The 23,030-nt window shown below is 54.7% G+C and overlaps 1 protein-coding gene and 1 long non-coding RNA gene across 2 annotated transcripts in view; one reads left to right on the top strand and one right to left on the bottom strand.

Moving 5' to 3' along the window:
- Positions 1-2,054: 2,054 nt before the first annotated feature.
- The window catches only part of NKD1 (NKD inhibitor of WNT signaling pathway 1), an 84,747-nt gene continuing 63,771 nt past the window's right edge, over positions 2,055-23,030 (bottom strand). The window contains exons 5-10 of the mRNA XM_059045182.2: positions 15,845-15,951; positions 12,144-12,239; positions 5,708-5,855; positions 5,105-5,189; positions 3,438-3,565; positions 2,055-2,730 (exon numbers count right to left, since the gene is read on the bottom strand). Of these exons, the coding sequence (XP_058901165.1) occupies positions 2,138-2,730; positions 3,438-3,565; positions 5,105-5,189; positions 5,708-5,855; positions 12,144-12,239; positions 15,845-15,951 (1,157 nt within the window). The 3' untranslated portion in view covers positions 2,055-2,137. The remainder of the gene's footprint in view (positions 2,731-3,437; positions 3,566-5,104; positions 5,190-5,707; positions 5,856-12,143; positions 12,240-15,844; positions 15,952-23,030) is intronic.
- Positions 11,466-12,560, top strand: LOC136792994 (uncharacterized). The gene is made up of 2 exons (XR_010837660.1): positions 11,466-11,580; positions 12,175-12,560. It is a non-coding gene; the product is annotated as an uncharacterized lncRNA (long non-coding RNA).

Genomic DNA, 23,030 nt, shown 5'->3' with positions numbered 1-23,030 from the left:
TCAGCTTCATTCACATCCTGTCCTCTCAAAGCCAGCTCCCTCCCCGCTTTCCCTGGGTTGGTTACATCCCTGTCAGTTTGAGTTGGTTCCTGACTGACAGAAGCCCATAGCCCTAAAGAAGGGAAGCCACAATCCGCCAGTTCAGGGATCCCGAGAAAGACTAGAATCCCACTTCTGCCACCTGCCGTGTGGTCTCAAGAGAGTTACTCAACCTCCCCGAGCCTCTGGTGCCCCCTGAGCTTCCACTGGCTGCCTCGGGGTTGTCATAAGGATTAACTGCACCAATCCAGTCCCAGGCACACCAGTAACTAATACAATTAATACAGTGACAATGACTCGGCACACTGTCTTCAAAAATAACTCCTTACCAACCACGGTAAACCAACACCAGAGGCTCTGGAAAAGGGGGCGCCAGCTGGGAGACCAAGTAGCAGAAAGGCAGACAGCCAGAGCCACTTTTTCTTCCTGTGTCCCTCCAGATTCACCCTCCACTCTCCTCTTCCCCGGCAGAATGCCTGTGTGACCCCCATCAACAGCTCCCTCGCTCTCTGGCCCCTGGTGGCTTCAGCCGCCGGTGCCTCAGCAGGATACAGGCGGGCAGGAGAGTGAGGTCAGGAGGTCATTTCCCTGTAGGGTCCTCACAGGCTGGCTGCATCCTTCCAGTGAAGGTCACGGCTCCTTCAGGTGCCCCCACCCCTCTGTGTCTGCTGAGGATGGCTCTCTCCCACGCCCTCCACTCCAGGGGTAGGAGTGGCACCACGGTGCCAGCGCGGGATCTTTTACTCTTGCAGGAGGCTTTGCCCACACTATGTAAATATTCCCTTTATTAAGCTCACCCCATTACCCAATTAGAGCGTGTGTGTCATCAGTGTCAGCAGTTTTTCACGGGGTGTCCTTTTCCAGGCCTCCCTGGGTCTCAATCAAACAAAATTCTGCTCTACAGAGGACACTGCTCCAGGGTCCAACTCTGGCCACTAGCCCCGTTTCCCTCCACGCTTCTGTACGCCAACAGTCCTCTCCAAAATCTGCCAGATCCCAAACCTCGAGAAAGGATCCCTGATGAGAGGCAAGTGGCCATTGGCATCTAATGAACAGCGCCCCAACAGGAGGCACACGGGGTCACGTCTGGGCTCTGGATGTGTCTTGAGAGGCAAAGCACGGACTTCTGCACACCAGAAAAGGTACCTGAGAGTGTATATTTATAGAAAGATACATAGACATGGACAGATGGCATCTATCTACAGATACAGAGAGCTCTGTCAGAGAACCACGTAGGTACGTATATATTTGCCAATGGTAGGCCACCAGGTTTCCACATCTTCGGTCACAACCAACAACACACAACTGCCCGATCTTGGAAAACCACACTTGTTTGTGTGGTTGGTTCCCTCTCTGGAGGTTTCCAAAATGAGAAGGCTGGTTTCAGGGGCAGTCTTTAAATATGGGTGTGTATCTTTCTAAAGAAGAGAGGAGGAGGAGAGAAAAAAGGGAGATGTATTTTCATGTTGCGCACGACAGAAAAGATGGGACCGGTTTGGGGCAGGGGTATGATCCCACTGGAAAGGTGTGAAAGATAACTCCAGAAAGGACAGCTAAGCTTTCTAGGTTGGGACATAAAAACACAACAGCTGGGAAGGTCGCGCAGCCCGCTGAAATCCCTTGTAGCACATTACAATCAGTTAAGGGCAAAATAAAATCAGAGTCATACTAAGAGGTAGCAGCTGTTTATCTTCTCGGAGATTTCAAGGGTCTCTGGAAGCCGGGCCAGGGAAGGGTGTTCTCCTGGAAGAGACTGGGATGGGGCAGAGCTCTGGCCGAGGGCTTGCCCGGGGCTGGGAAGCGTGTGGAATGGCCTGCGTGGACACCGCAGCTCCGGAGCCCCAGGGAGCCTCTGCCACTACAGGCCACTTCCAAACCCAGAGTCATTTCTTGGGTAAGTTATGCAGTCCCCACGACATATAAATAAAAGTTTAGTTCTGTGTTTCCATATATCTTCTACATGGAGGCTAGCTGAATATTAGTGGAGTAACAATAATTATTAATAAACAATAATCGTCATAATAACAATAATTAATAGAATAATAATGCCTTGGGGGCGGGGGTCCTCCATATGGTGGGGCAGGGCGGGGGCGGGGCTCTAGGTCTGGTAGAAGTGGTGGTAATGGTGGTGGTGTTCGTGGTGGTGGTGATGCTCGTGTCTCTGGACCGCCTGGCCGGCCTGGCTCTCGTACACCACCACCGCAGGCAGCTCCCTGACGTGGTCCCGCCCCACGACGGTGCCGCCCACGCCTAGGGGCGCCTGCAGGCCCCGGCACCCCTGATGGCTCTCCTTGGCACGGTGTTTATGCTTCTTATGCCCGAGGGGCGCCAGAGTGGGGAGGAGGGCCGGGCTGGCGGCCAGGTGGGCGGACGGGGACACCGCAGGGACAGCAGGTCCCATGGGGGGTTTGCTTCTTGCCCCTCTGGCCACGTGGCCCACACCCACACTCTTGCCCTGGGCCTTGGGGGACCTCACAAAGTGCTTGCTCCCGTCCTGGGTACCACCCCGGAGCCGCTGCTGGACCTCCGAGACCTTGGTGAATGGGGCGTCAAGAAAGTGGAAGGAGCCGGGGTCCACGCCTGGGGGCTTTCGGTGTGGGACGTGGATGGCTTCTGGCTCGTGGGAGCGAGATCGAGCGGGGTTGGAGGTGCGGGGTGGCAGTTCTGACTTCTGGGCCACTGACGGGGACCCTAGGAACCAATTCAACAAATGTTTAATGAGCACCTACTGTGTGCTGGCGTCACACGGTGCCCTGGAAACCACTTGGCCCCCAGTTCTCCCAGGCTGATAGAGGCAGCTGGTCCTTATCAGAGCTCCCCACGATGCCCCGCCCACTGACTGCTGCTTCCTCTGCCTTGGAGGAAACTTTTCTGGAATGGAACTTTGCCATCGGCTAAGTGGGAAAAACTGTTTCTGTGTTAGGTCTTTAAAAATAATTAATTCTCCTTCTGAGAGCTTGGAAAGAGAGGAGACAGGGACATTGTTAAAACTATCTAAGGTCACTGGAGCACAAAGGAAATCTACAAGCATGTTCCTTAACTTATAGAGGTAAGATGTCAAGGGCTGATAAAGACAGAGCACTGTTTTGCTTACCGAAGCCCAGGGTCCTCACTGGAAGAGAGGGGTGGGTCGGGGTGCAGCACCAAACTGTTGTTTTCATCGAATTATAAGCCCTCGGATACTACTTGATTTTGTTCAACTTTGTGCATGTTTTACTTTAATGGTTTAAATCTTTTGAATGCCATCTCCTCCAAGAAGACTCTATACTCTGTCCAGTCAAAGCTAGGCCTTCCCCCAGCCCAAGGGGGCCAGCGAACACCCATTCACCCACCAGCCCACCTGCCCGCCCCGCCATGCCGTGCCCTGGCCGCCCTCACCGGTGAAGGAGCTCCCTTACCAGGCCCAAACTGGGACGTGTAGTTTTCTATCCCAGCGAGATCTAAGTAGTGGTTTCTCCTCTCAATGTTCTCATCCACGCAATGGTGGTAGCAGCCAGACTGCTCCAGACGGCTGTCACCCTGGAACCTATCGGGGAAGGCAAGCGAGAGGGTGGGCCCTGGCCTCGCAGTGGGAGTGGTCCCACGAGCTCCTGGGAAGCCACCAGGACAAACCCTTCTGGACCCTCTGTTAATTTCTTTCTGGGTCTTGGGAGCAGGGGATGGAGGGAGTGACCACGTCAGCACTCTGTCCCTCCTTTTCCTCCCCTGCCTGGCCTCCCTGGGCCTTCCGGGAGGACTGGATAGGGACTATGCTTTGAACAGGCCCAAAGCAAAGGAGAAGGTAACTGGTCAAAACTTAAGGATGGGGCTTCCCTGGTGGTGCAGTGGTTGCCGATGCAGGGGACGTGGGTTTGTGCCCCGGTCTGGGAGGATCCCACATGCCGCGGAGCGGCTGGGCCCGTGAGCCATGGTTGCTGAGCCTGCGCGTCCGGAACCTGTGCTCCGCAACGGGAGAGGCCACAATGGTGAGAGGCCCGCATACCGCAAAAAACAAAACAAAACGTAAGGATGCTCCAGAACCAGGCTTCAAACCATGTGTTCCTAACGTCTACCTGGCTCCCCACGGGGTGGGGAGAACAGAAGCCCCCAAGCCATTGGAGTTGAGGCTGGAAGACTCCATAACGGGCCCAAAGCTCAGAATGGGCCTTCCCAGTGTGGTGTAAGGTGGGGAGGGGCGGGCGGGGGAGGGAGGTGACCTTTCTCCCACTGCGGGATTCTGGACTCCGTGCCCCTCCCCTTCAAGGGCCTCTGTGATCTGCCCACACTAGCTTGCCAGTTCCCCCAGGGCAGCCCCCCACATCTGTAGCCAGCCTGGGCACCCCCAATTCCTAGCCCTCTCCCCACACCATGCTGTGTCCCTGCTGGGACCACCTTCTCTCTTTCCCCTATACCAGTGCTTCTCCAATCCCAGTCATTACCCCTCCATGTTCACAGTAGATACTGTCCCACATTACTGTTACTTTATATTACTGTTTACTCAGCACTTTTCTTTACCCAGTCTCTCTCCTTTCTTCCCTCCCTCTCTTCACTTCCTTCCTGGTAGTTAAATAACAACAGGTGAAAGATAATTGCAGCTTTACAACCCCTTATCCACAATTCTGAAATCCAAAACACCTGAAAACAAAGATGTTCCATAACCCATTTGGCAGCCAACCTTGCTCTAAACAGATGTGAAGGTAGCTATAGTCTTTCTCTCACTTAGCATGAATATTTATATGTGTCCCTGCAGAAATATCTAAGTGCTAAATCCTGGGGTGCTGTGCAGATCCCAGATAGAAATACACTGGGAGCACCTTTCTAAAACTCAACAAATGCCAAATTCCAAAACAAATCTGGCCCGATGCATTTTGGATGAAGCAACGTGGACCTACATTTAGCTCTTTTGGACAACTGAGTTTGATTTGTGAACCTGCCCTCTGAAATCACTGCCCACCCCCCTACGCCCTGCCCCTGAGGAGAATGTAGGCTGCAGCCTCCTGCCTGGGATCCCTTAGAGGCAGGTACACAGCTGGTGCTCAATCCGTGCTCAGAGGCACTGGGCCGGCTCTGCCCGCGCTCGCCCTACCTCAGGAGGGCTCGCTGCTTCTTCTCCCAGCTTCGCAGCTCCTCGGCGGGCTTGGTCTCCGCTCTGGGCCTGGTGCTCTGCAGGTCTGAGTCCCCCCAGAGAAACAGTCCGGTGAGCAGCCAGTTCCCGCACCCGTCGGCCCCCCGGCCCTGCCCAGGCTGCCTCGCACACAGCTCTTGAAACTGGCCCACAGCAGCTTCGCAATGGCTCTGCGGGAAGGGTTCTCCCAGCCAGGACTAAATAAATAGAGGGGTCTCGCAGCTACCTGGCCTGCCTGATGCCTCCCCCAGACTCACCTCCACCCCAGACTCCTTAGCTGCCTTCGAGGCCCCGCCCACCTACACTCCCCATCACAGAAGCCTTTACTGCGGCTGCTTGCCACGCCCAGGCCCACCTCCAGGGCTTTGCTTATGCAGGGCCTTCCATCTGGAATTCCTTCCCTATCCAACCTTCAAGGACCCGCTCAAATCCCACCTGTCCACAGAGCAGCTGGCAGGAAAGGCCCCAGGACTCCCTCCCACTCCTCCCAGGTGGGGCTCTGACCCTCCCCGAGAGCTGCGAGTGGACCGACTCCCGTGGCCAGCGCGGCCCTCCAGCCCTCACCGGGGTGATGGAGCAGCATGCTCTTCTTGCTCTGGCTCCCATCGGGGGCCACGGTGAGCTTCACCCGCAGCGTCTTGCTGGACGTCGGGGAGTGGTTGACGGAGGAATCGACCACCTCGTAGATGGTGTGCAGCAGGCTGGTGATGTCCTGGATGGCCAGGGAAGCAGAGACCCACATTTAAAACCCGTGCATTTAAAACAAAGGAATCGGAGGGCCTCCGGAATCTGAAAGGCCGAAACCTCCCTGGTTCCTCCAAAGCCCAACCTCAGGCAAACTCTAGGATGTCAGAGGTTCACGGGGAGGGGAAGCAAGAGGGAGGGAGAGGGCTTCCCTGGTGGCGCAGTGGTTGGGAGTCCGCCTGCCGATGCAGGGGACGCGGGTTCGTGCCCCGGTCCGGGAGGATCCCACGTGCCGCGGAGCGGCTGGGCCCGTGAGCCATGGCCGCTGAGCCTGCGCGTCCGGAGCCTGTGCTCCGCAACGGGAGAGGCCACCGCAGTGAGAGGCCCGCGTACCGCAAAAAAAAAAGAAAAAAAAGAGTGAGGGAGAGGGAGAGTGAATGACCTGAATGCACAGGAAGGGCCGTGGGCAGTGGGGTTCAGTGACACCGGGGACTTCGGAGGGACTGTGTGGAAGCTGCTTCAGAATACTCTCAGCCCAGAGGGAAGCCTCCTGCACTGCTGGTGGGAATGTAAACTGATACAGACACTATGGAGAACAGTATGGAGGTTCCTTAAAAAACTAAAAATAGAACTACCATATGACCCAGCAATCCCACTACTGGGCATATACCCAGAGAAAACCATAATTCAAAAAGAGTCATGAACCACAATGTTCATTACAGCACTATTTACAATAGCCAGGACATGGAAGCAACCTAAGTATCCACTGACAGATGAATGGATAAAGAAGATGTGGCACATATATACAATGGAATATTACTCAGCCATAAAAAGAAATGAAATTGAGTTATTTGTAGTGAGGAGGATGGACCTAGAGTCTGTCATACAGAGTGAAGTAAGTCAGAAAGAGAAAAACAAATACTGTATGCTAACACATATATAAGGAATCTAAAAAAAAAAAAAAAGGTTCTGATGAACCTTAGGGCAGGACAGGAATAAAGACGCAGACATAGAGAACAGACTTGAGGACACGGGGAGGGGGAAGGGTAAGCTGGGATGAAGTGAGAGAGTGGCATGGACATATATACACTACCAAAAGTAAAATAGATAGCTAGTGGGAAGCAGTCGCATAGCACAGAGAGATCAGCTCTGTGCTTTGTGACCACCTAGCCCCCTAGGTGGGGGGCTATTCAGCACACAGGTGGGATAAGGAGGGTGGGAGGGAGACGTAAGAGGGAGGGGATATGGGGATATATGTATGCATATACCTGTTTCACTTTGTTATACAGCAGAAACTAACACAACACTGTAAAGCAATTATACTCCAATAAAGATGTTAAAAAAAAATACTATCATCCCTCATGGGTAGAGAATTGCCCCAGGGATGCTACATCCCCCAGACTTCCAGGCTGTATTGAAAAGCCTAAGCCATCTCCCAGGCACCAGAGAAAGCTCTTATGCTGGCACTGACAGGTAAACTTGGAGGAGGGCCTCGGATACTGTGGGCGTCAACAGCATCTACTTCTGGTCTGATGAGCACCTCCTGCATGAAAAATGGAGAAGTGGATGCGTCCACAAAGATAAACTATTTTGTGAGCACTTGACCAAGTCTCATCTTCTCTCTGGGCTTCAGTTACCCCCTTAACCAGAACAGCGCTCTCCAATCCTGATTGGGTGACGGAGGAGGAAGCAGGTTCCCCTCACTAGGTGTCCCTTTGCTCCGGGCATCTGCTAAGGTCCTTGGTCTGAGGGGAGTCTTCCTGCTTTGAATGACGTTGGAAACCTCTGGAAAAGGTATTTGCCCTCTACAGGTCAGGCTCACAGATGGTCGGTTATCTGCCCAGAGACTCTTCATGAACACAGACTCAGCCCCCTTTTGCCCCCTCACCCATAAGCCCTTAGGCAGAGGTGACACCAAGCACTGCCACGGCCATGCAGGTAGGTGGATGGATGACCAGGAGTGCTGGGGCCAACTGGGGTACTGTTCCCACCCACAGGAGGTGGCAGCCACCCAGCTCAGCTGACTTGTAATGTGACAGTGCAGGCTGAGGGTCATTCCAGAGAAGCCAGAAACCCAGAATCTCTTGTTAAATCTTCAGAATCTTTGACACTGGCAACTAATTAATTTTTTTCAGCTCATTCCCCTCTGCCCCCAGCCACAGGCAGCCCCCATTTTATTTCTGTCTCTATGAATTTGACTACCTCTAGGAACCTCATAGATAACCTCTAGGAATCATACAGCATTTGTCTTTTTGTAACTGGCTTCTTTCACATAGCATAATGCCCTCAAGTTTCATCCATGTTGTAGCATGTGTCAGAATTTCCTTCCTTTTTAACGCTAAATAATATTCCATTGTATGGCTATGTCACATATCCAAAAAAATGGATATTTTGCCTATCCATTCATCCATCAGTGGACACTTGGGTTGCTTCCACCTTTTGGCTATTGTGAATAATGCTGCTATGAACATGGCTGTCTAAGTATCTCTGAAAGAATCTGCTTTGACTTCCTTGGGGTATACTCCCAGAAGTGGAATTTCTGGGTCAGATGGTAATTCTATATTTAATTTTTTGAGGAACCTCCGTACTATTTTCCATAGTGGTTGAACAAATTTATAATCCCATCAATAGGGCACAAGGCTTCTGCTTTCTCCACATCCTCACCAGCACTCGTTATTTTTTTGTCCTTTTGATTACAGCCATTCTGACAGTGTAAGGTACTATCTCATTGTGGTTTTGATCTGCATTTCCCTGATGATTAGTGATGTTGAACATCTTTTCATGTGCTTACTGCCTATCTGTCTATCTTCTTTGGAGAAATATCTAGTTAGTCTTTGCCCAGTTTTTAATCGAGCTGTTTGTTTTGTTGTTGAGTTGTAGGAGCTCTTTATATATTCTAGACATTAATCCCTTCTCAGACACATGATTTGCAGATATTTTCTCCTATTCCATTGGTTGCCTTTCACTCTGCTGATTGTGTCCATTGATGCACAGAAGTTTGTAATTTTGATGTAGTCCAATTCATCTATTTTTGCTTTTGTTGCCTGTGCTGGGCCAGAACATCTGAGGGCTAGCCTGGGATGGCGGGGCTGCCAGTTTGAGACCTGGGCTCCAGCTACTCACTTGCTGGCTCCCTGGGGGTCCCAGCTCTTCTGGCAAGGCCCACGGAGGACCCCTCTTCCCCCTTCTCTTTCCCTTGAGCTGCTCTGCACCACCATGATTGCCCACTCTTTCTCATCATCTTAGGAAGCCTGTGAAGGAGGTGTCATTATTTTACAGGTGAGGAAAGTGAGGTCCACCAACGTCATCACCTAAGCATCATATACCAGGCCTGGGGCCCTGGTGTGTGATCCCCGAGGGTTCCAGCTGACTCAGGGTCTAGGAACATGTGTGCTTTGTCTAGCCCAGCTGGAAAATCAGCCCTGTTGACTGCACAGGGTCCAGAACGGAGAGGAGTAGGTGCCTGTTAAATAAGTGAACCCCTGAAGGATGAACAGGTTCTTTCTTCAGAGTTGGGAAGCTGTAGGCTGTGGTTGCAGGGAGACGGGAGCCCGTCTGCCCCAGCACACAGGAACATGCATGCTGATGGCCAGAGGGTGTGGAGAGGAGCTGTATTTATAGCCAGATTTGAGGAGTGGCTTTGGGGCTAAAAATAGACCAGGGGAAACACCAGGCTGGGTCTTCCCTGGACTGGAAGCCAACCTCCTTACTGCTGGGCAGGAGAAAGAAACCAGTGAGGGCTCTCCCCAGGGGCCGAGCTGGGGCACCCTCCTTGGAAAGCCTCACTTCCTTACTATTCATCTTGTTAGCAAGGGGTAAAGGAAAGCAGAACGAAGAATCAGAAAGCAGTGTCTGCCTGCAAGGTTTCTGTAAGGTCTCCGAGGTGGGGGCAAACCCTTTTACGGTCAGCTCCTGAGGCTCCCTCGGCCTCTTCTGAGCTAGGAAGGAAGAGGACGGCTACCAGAGGCTGAGTCGTCTGGGCCACCGCACGTGTTAGAAGAGGGGAGAGGCCACCACACCTCTGAGAAGCCCAGCCTGGCTGCCCACTATTGCCACCCCAATTGAGTTCTGTTACGCAGGCTTCAAGCCTGTAATGTGTTCCCCTGTGAAGAGAATGACTCCATTCCCTAACAGGCAGGGGCAGGGGGTTGGGAAACAGGGGCTCCTCGCTCTGGAAAAACAATAACCCCCAACAAAAAGCATCACAGCTGGAGGGCACTTGGGGGTCTCACTTAACCATCCCCCATCTCCCCAGGGTCCCAAACCAGGAAGGGTCTCTGCTGCTTCCCAAACACCCAGGTCCCTCTGGGGGCTTTGCCTCCCTAGAATCCATTCTCTCTTCCCCTAATAACAGCACCTTGATTTTATTTGGTGAGCCAAATCCATCCCCCCTCCCATTTTCAGTCTATGTGACTCACGGGTCAAATAACTTTCCCCTGACTCCAGAATGGACCCATAGTTGGCCATTAAACGCATCACAAACTTATGGCAAAAATGACTGGTTCAGGAGCAGACATGTGACTCAATCAAAGCCAGTCAGATTCGGTTCTGGAACTCCAGTTGACATTCTGAATTTGGGAGGGTTGCAAACAGCATGGGATATAGACTGAAACTATCAGCCGTTATCTCGCTACTGCCAAGGGGAGAGCCGGCCTGATAATAAAGGAACACAGAGGAAAGAGAACCGTGAAGAACAGCTAGTCCTGAAGACATTGAGCCTCTGGATCCAGCCATGCCTGAAGTCCGTACCCGTGGACTGAAGTTTCAGTTACATGAGCCAATATATTCCTTTTTTTTTTTTTTTCTTACTGTAGTTTGTGCTGGGATTCTGTCACTGATGCCCCAAAGAGTCCTGAATGATTAAAATTCACTCGCAGCTTCTTCCTCCGACCTGTTCTAACACCCCTGAAACCACAGCCTGAGGAAGAGGTGGGCTTTTTTCACCCAGGTCTCCCCTCTGGCAGCTTTTCCTGCACTATCTGCAGAGAAGAAAATACTGAGCCCTGAACCGGGACAGGGAGATAAGAGAGCAAAGCTTCAATTCTCCCTGGGAACACCCTGAGGGCCTCACGTGCTGGGAGAGAGGTGGGCGTGGAGCCAGCTATGCTCATCTCAGACCTCTCTCTATGCAGATCTGTTACAGGTAGCTCACCTGAACACCAGGGCCTCCTGGGAAGGGAGAGGACGTCGGAGCGAAACAGGACAGAAAAGGCAATAAGGAGGCAGAAGGGATGATACCAAGACCCAGGCAAAAGAGAGGCAGCAACAGTCAGCAATAATTCAGATCAGATCACTCGCCAGCTTAAACCAGCCCTCCCCTGGCTTCCCTTAACACCTGGAATCAAAGTCAGGATGCTGGCTGGAGCCTGCGAAGCCCTGCATGAGCTGTCCTGCCGGCTCCCGGCTGCAGCCCTGTGTGTCTGGATAAGCAGCCACCGCACCAGTCCCCTCTCGTTCCTTAAATGCCCTGAGCGCTCTCACTCTCCCCGGCCCAGGGCTCTGCCGAGCTCAGCGCCCACGTCACCTCCTCCAAGAGGCTTCCCTGCACACTCCGGCCCATCTCGCTCATACCGCTCTGTTTATTTCCGTCACTGAACACGTCACAGCTTACGATGATCCTGTGACTGTTCGGGCTCTGCTTCCCTCAGCTGACTGTCGGAGCTACACGGCTAGAAACTGCATCTGTGCTGTTGCCCACTGCACACCCAGCACACAGGAGATGCACACAGCAGGTGCGCCATATGCAGACTCAGGTATGTAGAGGGGGCGCGAGGAACCGAGGGAGGAAAGAGATGTGGGGGAGATTTGAGGGCAGAGAGAGACACAGGCGTGTAGGCGGAGGGGAGGGGGAGGAGGAACGGGCTTATGAACAGAGCCGCTGGCCGGGCCCTTGGGGCTACTCATTCCTGCATCAGTGGGGGTAGGCACTGCCCGGCCTCTGTCTGCCCAGCCCACCCCAGCTCCTGGGCAGACTGGCCGAGGTGGGAAGTGGCCTGGGGTGATCTCAGAGCTCCAGGACCAGAGAGAGAAGGAGGCAGGACAGGACTCTGTTGGGGCCCAGGGTCCTCCTCTAGGGCGGCCTGGGCCCAGCGCCTGCCTCTTGCCCCTTCTGCAGCAGGAATGGTGCCTCGGTCAAGAGCAGCCCGGCAGCCCTTCCTCTCCCCATTCACAGGTCTCGTGAAGCTCCCAGCAGCCTCGCTCCTGCCCTCCCCACCTACCCTTAGGAGAAGGGGAAGGGGCAGCAGTGGCGGGCTCGTGATGAACGGGCCTGCGCCCAAGGGCGTGGCCTGGCTGGAGGCCAGGCAGGTGCACTCACCTCACGGGTGACCTTGCCATTGTTGTCAAAGTCATACAGGGTGAAGGTCCACTCCTGCCGGCTGTCCTCCTCCACAGACACGTCACACTGCAGCTCCTGGACACAAACAGACAACAGACGAACGTGGTTGATCACCCGTAGGCCACGTCATGGGGCTGCCACCTCCCCCTGTCCTCCCCACACTCTGTGTGAAGAAGAGCGTGAGACTACTGAGCCCACGTGCCACAACTACTGAAGCCCGCGCACCTAGAGCCCGTGCTCCGCAACAAGAGAAGCCACCGCAGTGAGAAGCCCACGCACCGCAATGAAGAGTAGCCCCCGTTCGCCGCAACTAGAGAAAGCCCGCGCGCAGCAACGAAGACCCAACGCGGCCAAAAGGGTTTTTTTAATAATAAATTTATTAAATAAATAAATAAATTTCATTTTTAAAAAAGAAGAGCGTGATCTGGGGAGAGGTGCCTGCCGGGTGCAGACAGTCTCTGGGTCTTCAAAGGCCAAGGAAACACAAGGGGAGGCTCTGGGAGGAGGCTCTGTGGCCTCAGGAAGGATGCACTTGGCCCCAGGGCTAGACGCTACTGGAAGACGCAGGGGTGACTCAGGGAGCCGTGACGGGACACCCAGGGTGGCCGGCCACCTGACCTGGAAGGTAGGACAGGAGGGGCATTAAGAGTTAAAGAGTCTGCCCCAGGTGCCAGCCCGGGCTTGGCCCTCGGCAGCTGCGTGACCTTGGACATGGCCCTGCTCTTCTCTGTGCCTCAGTTTCCCCTCACATAAATTATGGAAAATGATGGTATCGACCTCCAAAGGTTGTTGGGAGCATTAAGTGCCCTGTCCCACGTCCCCTCGGCCCCCTCCACATTCCCCTGTAGCTGCGGTGGGCAGTCCCTGACCTCCCACCTCAGGCGCCCGGCTTTCCTGTCCAAAGGCAGCCCCAAGGAGTCAAGGATCTAATGCCCAGCGACAACCTGAACAAGGGAGGGGCCAGGCCGGGGGACACACATGAGCGCATCCGGAGTGGCTCTCCGAGGGGCCCCAGTGGACAGAGCCCAGCTGCCCATGATCTGCCCATCAACCCCCCGTCACGGGCGCCCCTGCTTCCCTGCTGCTCCCTGGGATCACCTCCCAAGTCCTGTCTCAGGGTCTGCTTTAGGAGAACTGGAAACTAGTGCATATGCCTCCTGGCACAGAGAAAAGCCTAATTAATGGTGGTAGCTGCTATTGTGTTTGCTGGAATGATTAATATAGCGATGACGTCATCATCATCACTTGCACAACCCGAGGTGTCCAACCACAGGGACTCGGAGCCGGGAAGCGGGAGCTCCGTCCCTGGTGGCACATAGGCGGGGGCCGGCGGAACCCCAGACAAAGAGATCCAGAAAGGATGGCCGTCTGGGGAAAGAGAATCCACAAACAGCCTTTAAGATCCACAGTTCTATGAAAACAAGCAACGACACCCCAAGACCATCCTGTTCCATGTCTTGCCTCGGCCCACCTCTCCTGCCTGAGGACAGGCTCAGCCCCCAGAGAGCGGAGGTGCCTGGCCTCCCAAGGCTGGTGGGAGTGAGCCCCAGCACAGCATCCCTGCCCCCGGCTTCCACAGCTCAGAGCCGGCTCCCTCCAGCAGTTCTTGGGCGGCCCACGCTGAGTTCAAAGTCGGCCCTCGGTTGTGACATGCCTGTCTGATACCTGCCAAGCGCCCACTCTGCTGTCTGAGGCACCGCGTCCTGCAGCACAGCAATCGGCCCACACACATGCCTGTACACGGGTGCGTGCATGCGAGCACACACGGACACATATACGTATGCATATACACTCCCACACGTACATACACATACTCACACACACATACATATACACGTGCATACACACACCTTCATACACACATACAGGCACCTATGCGTGCACACGCGTGCACACACACACACACACACACACACAGTGTTTACCTGCTTCCCTCTCCCAGCCCCTCCACTTGGCTCCAAAGACAGCTCGGGTTAGAAGCTCAGAAACACGGGTTAAGTAACTACCCCCACCTCCTGTGACCTCTGTCACGTGCACCTTCTTGTCCCCCCAGCCCCGGACCTCTCAGGTGAGTCTTCCTCTGGGACCATGGATGAGTCACAGGCAACAGCCGGTCCCACTCCAGAAGCAGACCCACTTGGGCTTCCTGGGAAGACGTCTGGGTCTGGGCCTCCCCTCTGCTGCTGGGCTTGGCATTGGCTTTGCCAAGCACCCCCAGAAGACCTGCAGGGACCCGGGGTCTGGGAGCTCAGGAGGAAGCTTAGCACCCACAGCTCCTCAACTAGATACCGCCTGACCCTCAGCTCCTGCATTCAGGGCCCTTGGCGACCTGTCTTACCCAGGCTCCTGCGTCATCCCCCCTGACTCCCTGCACAATTCAGCTCGCTAGTCCCACACAGCCCGCTGGCACTGCCAGGCCTCCAGGACTCTGCTCCGGCTCTTCCCTCCACCAGAAGTGTCCTCCTGAGCCCAAAGGCTACCCCCATGCGTCACCTCTCCCAACTCCTGCTCCTCTGCCCAGAGGCTCAGCATGGACACTTGCCCTCCCCAACCTCTGCCTGCGGCCACGACTCCCTGGACTGCTAAAATGCCCATCACCCCGCAGCCCTCCGGCCTCACTTAGGGGACCCCCCTGTCCCCCTCCATGCTCCCAGATCCCCATCACGTCACCAACTGTGCAGTTACTGGGCCCGGGTCACTCATCTGTCCCCCTTGCCATGCTGTGCTCCATGAGGGCAGGAACTGTGTCCAGTTCACTGCCGGGTTCCCTGGTACCCACAGTTGTCAATCAACACTGGTTGGAAGGAGGACAGAAAGTACTCATTCTGAATTGAACACCCTTTTAAGCACTTGAGATGTCTTAACTCAGCATGCTTGCGACATCCCAGTAAGATAGATATCGCCATTTCACAGGGGGGCGGGCGGAGGGGGGCAAGCGAGGCAGCAGCAGAGCTGGGAACTGTCCCCCATCTGCTGGCCCCAGAGCTACGCCCTAGTGATCTCATGAAGGAAACGGAGGAGGAAGGGGGGAGGGTAAAAGGAGGGCGGGGAGAAGCCGGTAAGCTCCCTGAGGGCAGGTCTAGGTCGTGCTCTCAGTGCCTGGCCCTGTGCTTGGTACACAGAAGGAGCTTAATATTCCATTCTGGGCGGGCATGTTCCCTTTGGTGTTGACCACCTGAGTCCCAGACAGAGTCAGGGACCTGCCCCCGGTCTCCCGGTCATCCACCCCACCCGAGAGTCCCCACATGCTCCCCAGAACAGCCTTGGGAGCTAGAAGCAAAGATTTCTTTCACCAGTGAGGAACCTGAGGTCCAGAGAAGAGGGTGGTCACCCAGGCAGTAACAGCAGCACCAGGGCCGGGGTGCCGTCTCCCCCCGTTCACTCTCCTGTCCTTCCCCCAGGCCACCAGGCCACAGCCCAGGGGCATCCTCTGGCCACCACCCCATGGTGAGAGGGGCCCCAAGCTGAGAGGGGAGGGCAGAGGTGAGTCCCCAGGGCCTGAGCTGAGCTGGGGCAGCCCCACAGATGTAGCAGGAGAAACCTCTCCCAGAGGGTGGCTATTCACCCAGGAGGGGAGGGGCCTTCACATCTGGATGGGCCTCAGCTTCCCTCCTCGAAAAGCAGCACCGAGAAGAGAAAACCCTTCCATCCAGGGCCCAGCACCAGGAAAGGAAACTTACTTCGAATTTCAGCTGCTTCTTGGAGCCCGGGCAGGATTCGCCTGTCTTCTCCATCCTCTTCTCATCTCCACTGGCCAGCCCGTCCGTCTTCTCGGGAGGCAGGGCCACTGCAGGGAGAGGCGAGGGGGAAAGCGTGAGGAGGTGGGTTCCGAGCCTCCCAAGCCCAGGTGCCGGGCTGCGGGGCCCCCAGCTCCCTGTGGCTTTGTCCCGAGGACGTCCTCACCGTGGCGCAGGGCCCTTTCTGCCCTGCCGGTTTGCTGGAGTCCATCTGCTGTGTCCTCTGGCCCCATTAATGCCCAGGGCTGTCCCAGGGGAGACCCTCTTCCCAGGGTGCCTCTCTGCCCGCTGCGCAGGTCACCCCAGTGGGCCCCTCAGGCCTCTGTTCTCTGCAGCCCAGATAAGCAGCCTGAGGCCACCCGGGGCAGCGCTGGGCCAAAGGGCGAGTGAATGAAGGCAGAGAGGTGCTTTTGGAGCCCCCAGGGGGAGCTCTGGACCACAGCCACTTTCTGCAGTCTCTGCCTTCCAGGAGGACATTGTGGTGTCCTCAAAGATGCCACCTGCCTGGGCACACTGCATGCTACCTGCATGTGGCACACTGGTGGGTGGTCAGGAAGAGGGATAGACATGAGGAGTGACAGAAATGGAGTCCACTGGGGTAGGTGAAGGGCATATACACGAGCACACACGCACGCACAGACACGCAGACACGCACACCATGGTGTCTTCGGGAGCCAGCTCGCCCTGGGCCTTTCATTCTGCCTCTTCTCACCTAGAGGGCCCTCCCTCTGCCAAAGGTATTAAGCAGAGGGTTCTATGGTCCTTGTGCGTCCTCCCAGGAGCAGTGGGAAGGTGGGCACGAAAGCCCGGGGCCTGTGGACACCATTTTCCCGTGAATACCCCCAAGAGGTGCCAGGAGAACAGTGCAGGGGAGCAGCCATCATCTCTGAGCTAGGACCCAGCCCATGAGGTTCCTTCAAATCTTGAAAGTCCCACAAGACCCCTTCAGCCCCTTCTGTCTCTGCCTGATAAAGGGGACTCAAGTCTGCTCAAAAATGTGCTTTCCAAAACAGCCTCACAGCTCCTCTCTTTAGATTTCCCTCATCTGCCCTGGGGCAGTGATTCTGTTGTCCTGTTTTACAGGGGAACAAATGGAGCCTGGCTCCCACTTGAGGAACTGTCCTCTTATGCCTGACTCAGGGTGGCCCAGGAGGGCCATGTAAGGAGCTGAGATGACTGGGCAGTGGCCCCAACCATGGGTGGACTTTCTTGGGAAGTCAGGAGCCTGGAGAAATGCAGCCACCAGGCCAGGAAACTAGGTGCGGAGGGCGGGGGGGGGTGGTGGGTTGCCTCCCCCCACCCCTGTCCTCACACTGCACTCACACACCCTTGCATACCAGGATCCAGAAGTTCCCCAGCTCTCCCGCTTCACTTCTGCCCTGTGTGGGCCCTGCAGTTATCCAAAGCACTTCCCGTGGGGCCCCGCACGGCATTGCTGGCCTCCGTGCATAAAGATGAGGCAGTGACCTCACACGGCGCTGACTACACCGTCCAGCGACTCACTGGGTCCTCACAGCAACCCTGTGAGGCAGTTACTACTATCAGCTCCACTTTCCAGATGGGAAAACTGAGGCACAGAGAGGTGAAGTGCTTTGCTACTAAGTGACTGGGCTGGGATTTGAACCCAAGCGACCTGGCTCATGATCTCGACCACTCCATGCCATTCCTGGCTTGGTTCAGGAGACTTGCTGCCAGCCCAGGGAGAGTTTAGTCTCTGCTTGGGTTCTGATCCTCCTGGCACTGTGTGTGGCCCTGGGCAGGTCACGTTACTTCTCTAGACATCTCAGTTTCCCCAGCTGTAAAAGGGGGATGATAACAGTCCCCTCCCCGGAGGATTCCTGTGTGGATTCAAGGAGCTAGGACTGAAAGGGCTAAGACCCAGCCAGGGCCAGCACACGGGGTCCAGCCATTAGCAGTAATAGTCTGGGGAATGATGTCCCAACACATTTAATCTTTTAGGAATCATGAAGTGGGCAGCTAAGTTTTTTAAAACCTGAGGCTTTTGGCTACAAACAGACACAAAGCGTCATATCAGCCTGGGTGGGAAGCAGGACAGGGAGGAAGGAGATAAAGATAAGGATGCTCCAGTCACAGACCAGACAGGCGGGGACAGGAAGGCCATGGCGGCCAGTGACTGACCCGGCTCCATCACAGCTCCCCTCTTGGCTGGGTCTGGGGGCTGAGGCAGCCACTGCCAGGTGTCCCTGTCCTTCTCTTCACACCCAGTGGGATGCAGGGAGCCCCCAGCTCTGCATGTCCCCGCAGCAAGGCAACAACTCTCTAGAGCTGTCAGGGGCTCTGGCTAGAGATCCCGTCTCAGTCACAGACACTGGCTCCTCCCTGGTCGTTTCACAGAACGAGGCCAATGAGAATAAACCTAAAAGATCTGGCTCCTCCGGGGTGGGGACACTTGGCACCCTCATGATTGGGGTGGTTGTAAGGGGAAGGTCGCTGGTGCTGACCTCTCCTGGGGTAGTGGGTGAAGCCAAGTCTAGCCCTCCCTGCTCCTCCAAAGCAAACACCTCCAGGGCCAGGAGGTGTCCCGCTCTGGTGTGACGCCGAGCCCCAGGGAAGTCAGGTGGGAGACTGGCCAGTGACCCAAGGACAGCCAAGCATACAGCCTGCGCCATCCTGACCCCTCCATCTCAAAATCTATCAGTGCACTGCTGGGCCAGAGCTGCCACCATCATGGGAAGAAGAAAAAGGAAAAGAAGAAAGAAAAACAAAGGCCAGCTCCATCTTCAAAGCTGCTGCCTCCCTCTGCTGAGGTCCTGGCTGGAGATGCAAGCCGGTCAGGCTTATCGAAACCAAACTTCACGTTCAAAGGGAAGTTATCAGAAAACCACCTTCAGGTTCAATGTTGCCTTTCAAGTTCCACTTGATAAAAACCCAAAGAAACGAAACCTCTGTCCCTGCTCTCTCCTTCTCCAGACCACCCCTCCCCCTGATACCCAAACAGCCCGGTCCTTCCTCAGGTCCTCCCCTCCTGCCTTCCTTTCTCCTCTCCCAGGGAGGAGGGGTACATCCCCCTCCATCCCTTATCCTCATCGTATGTCTTCTCCAAAGACCGGGGCTTTGTCCTTTCTTCACCAGGGGGTCCGACCCCTCATCACACCCTAGCTCAGAAAACCACCTGGACGCCCCCACCCGGGGCCCCTTCTCAGCATGGGGACAGGTACAGGCGGGTAGTAGGACTGGGGGCATCTGCTCTGGGGCCTGGGGGCCAAGAACAGTCAGCTCCCCTTTGTCCCCACCAAAGAAAGTCTTTCTCCCTTTCACTCTCCCCTGCCCAGTGGCCAGAAGAGGTGGCAGATAACCAATCAGAAAGCCATGCAGGGCTTCCCTGGTGGCGCAGTGGTTGAGAGTCCGCCTGCCGATGCAGGGGACGCGGGTTCGTGCCCCAGTCCGGGAAGATTCCACATGCCGCGGAGCGGCTGGGCCCGTGAGCCATGGCCGCTGCGCCTGCGCCTCCGGAGCCTGTGCTCCGCAACGGGAGAGGCCACAGCAGTGAGAGGCCCGCGTACCGCCAAAAAAAAAAAAAAAAAAAAAAAAAAAAAAAAAAAAAGCCATGCAGACCCCAATGCCAGAGGACTGGGCTGGGATTCAGGGGCCCTGCTTCTCCATCCACATAATGCACTGAAACCAAACAACGAAAAATCACCACCTGCCCCAGCCACCCCTGTGCAAAACAAATCTCCCTCCCTCCATGCATCTGTCCTCGGGCGCATGGGCAGATGGGAGAAGGGTCAATGGGGCTCGCCACAGGCTGCCTGGGTCCAATCAACTGGAGATATTTTTGTCAAGATGGGTTTTAGCACCAGAGTCCAAGTGCATTCCTTGTCTCTTACTCCTGTTCAGCCCAGCATTTTTTTTTTTTTCTCCCCAGAGGTGATCTTTTGCCGGGCATAGTTTCAGGGGGACTCTGATCACTCTTCAATTGCAACCGTAACAACACTGCTAATTTGAAAGCAGAAAGGAAAGCCGTGGAAGGGGTAGGAGAAAAAGGAAGGGAAGGGACAGAGAAAGGAGGAAGCAAAGCCTTTCACTTGCCTATGAAGTACCCTAGAGCAGGGGTTGGCAAACTGTAGCCCGAGAGGCAAGCCAACCCACCGCCTGTTTTTGTAAATAAAGTTTTACTGGGACACAGACACTCACATCCATTGTCTATGGTGAAGCAGAGTTGAGTAGCTGCAACGGAGACTCTAATGCCCACAAAGCCTAACACATGTACTTTCCCAGCGCTTTACAGTAAAGCATGTGGACTGTGCCTTAGGTAAATGCAGCTCTGCACACCTACGAGGATACATCCTTGATAGGCAGGGTGCAGGCTTCACCTGCTGCTCACCTGCTTGACTGGAAATCCTTGTGCAGTCCACAACCTGCCCAACCATACACAGTAGCCATGGAAGAAAGAAAACGTCAACTCTGCTTTCTTAAAACCAGGTCTCAGCTCAAACAAGTCTGGGGCAGCGTGTGGAGCTCCTTCTCTTTGGGAGCCGTTCCCTATTCCTCCTCTCACCACGGCCTCGGCCACGAGGAGCCAGCCGGCCGTCTGTGTTTACCAGATGATAGCTCTGTCCCACATTAGCTCCCAACCTGGCATCTCTCCACCCCTAGCAACTGCCAGATTAAATGCATTACTTGACCATCTTCACCCGGCTCCCTTTGATGTTCCCTTCTCAAGCTTCAAAATACCTTTTGGAGGGAGATCAGACAGCATTAAACAGAATTACTAATTAATTAAGCAAAGTTAAATTTTAAACACTGTTTGTTGTGTTAGCCAAAAGCCTGAACAGAACAGACTTTTTTCCTCCGCTGAGATCAAAGACAGTCTCTTCCCTCTCCCTTCCCCCAGTTTAAAAAAAAGGGGATGGGGTTGGGGAGGAAGAGAGAGAGAAAGAGGAGAGTGCTTGAGCACCGCGGAGAGTAGGAAATGCCGGAATGGGCCCAACTCTGATCATGGGTCCCCGACACCCACCCAGGTACCTAATGGGAGACATCTGAGGCTTATTTGGGACCTCACGCTGGGAGAGCCACGGTCACTTTCTCGGGACTGTTTAGCAGTGACCCAGGGAGCAGGATGGCATAGCCCACCCAGCCTGAGCTGTTGACAGCTGGTGCCGCCCAAGCATGAGAAGAAGAAGGGCAGTGAAATGAAACAGATCCAGCCTCCTGAGGCCCCACCCTCCTGAGCAGGAGGAGCGCCCCAGGGCTCTTCCCCTCCTGGCCTTGGGGTCAGGGTCATTTGGGGTCACTGGGAGACAGGCTCTGAGAAGCCAGCTGTGCACGGTACAACTCTAGCGGGTGCTGTTCCCATGCCGGACATCCTAGATTTGTGTATTGCTCGTGACAGTTTTCGGACAGATGGCAGAGAGATGTCTGGAGGAGGGGCCCCTTTTTCCAATTTGTACAAATGCATTTGTTGCTAGCAGAGGGCTGTCTAAACCCATTCAGTCTGCAGTCCTATCTGGGATCTCCTGATGGCTTCACGGGAGCCGGTCACCTCCACGCAGCCGGAATGCAAGTTTCTCGAGAGACCTGGCTCTGCTAGCTGCTGCCTCCTGGGCCGTCCACAGTGCCTAGCACGTACCGTACGTGCACAGAGCAGATATTCCATCCCAGCGAGGTCCACTGCACCAAACCCCACAGGTGGACGGAAGGCGGGCTGCATAACAAACACCACGAACTGGCCTGGGAAAGGGGGTGGTTTAAAAGGAGTAGGTGTATTCCTGAATCCCAGACGTCGGCTAAAATCCAAACACTGGATGATATCAGCAAATGCCAGCTTATTTTAACACAATCCAGAAAGGCCTGGTTGATATTAAACTCTGGCAGAAGAGACAAATTTGAAACATGTATGATTCAATCAGCCCCACCAAAGACCAGAAATTACTAATGCTGAAATGCCAGGTGCACACCTCTCTTAGCCTGGTTGCCTGGCAAGTTCTTCTCAGTTGATACAATGTAAGTAAGATTTAACACAAGCCAGAGCTTCCTGGCTGGAGTTTGGACCCTGGCCTTAATGTAGCCACAGGCCTTTCTCAATTGTCCACGTCCAGATTATCTGCCACAAATATTTTAGGCTCAGGGTGGCTTGCCAGGATGTTTCTGACTCCCCAACCCTCCAAAAGCAGCTGTTAGAGGGAATGCAGATGAATTTTAATATTAGCCTATGCCAAATATAATTAGGAGGGTAAATCTGCTGCCAGTAAAAAGAGAAAGATATCATATGTGCATTCCAGGCCAAATGGTTTCTTGCATTATCTGCATGAGGCTCTCCTCGGGGAATGAGGGTCTAGAGATATACAAATCTATTTGTCCCTGCACACAGCAGCGGGCTGTAAGTGGAAGCTGGTAAAGTTAGTGGGTGCACACATTATTCCATTAAGTCCTCTTAATAGCACCGTGCAGGGTGTGTTACCGTTTGCATTTTACAAGAGGAAACTAGGTGTAAAAAGCAAACTTGGGGCTTCCCTGGTGGCGCAGTGGTTGAGAGTCCGCCTGCCGATGCAGGGGATACGGGCTCGTGCCCCGGTCCGGGAAGATCCCACATGCCGCGGAGCGGCTGGGCCCGTGAGCCATGGCCGCTGAGCCTGCGCGTCCGGATCTTGTGCTCCGCAACGGGAGAGGCCACAACAGGGAGAGGCCCGCGTAGTGCAAAAAAAAAAAAAAAGCAAACTTGATCGAGCCATTTCCCTGCTGCTGTCTCTCAGCCCCATCTCTCCACAGAGCTGCTTTTCCCCACCAAGAGCACTCTTTCTGTCTCTCCAACTCCTGCTCATCCTTCAGGTCTTCACTGTAAATGTCCCTACCTCTGAGAAGAAATGCCCTCATGCCCTCAGGGGCTGGGTTAGATTTCCCTGCTCAATGATTCCCGATTATACTGTTATTATCATTATTCATCTGACTGAATACTCCCGCTACTGCTCCAACATATAGTACAGTGCCTGTCACCCTACATAGAAGTGTCTCATCATCATTATCATCAAAAGCAAACAACAGGGGCTTCCCTAGCGGCACAGGGGTTGAGAATCTGCCTGCCAATGCAGGGGACACGGGTTCGAGCCCTGGTCTGGGAAGATCCCACATGCCGCGGAGCAACTGGGCCCGTGATCCACAACTACTGAGC

This window comes from Kogia breviceps, chromosome 18 (genome assembly GCF_026419965.1).
Source record: "Kogia breviceps isolate mKogBre1 chromosome 18, mKogBre1 haplotype 1, whole genome shotgun sequence".
In the NCBI taxonomy this organism is placed as follows: domain Eukaryota; kingdom Metazoa; phylum Chordata; class Mammalia; order Artiodactyla; family Physeteridae; genus Kogia; species Kogia breviceps.
This window is presented reverse-complemented; position numbering and strand designations above follow the sequence as displayed.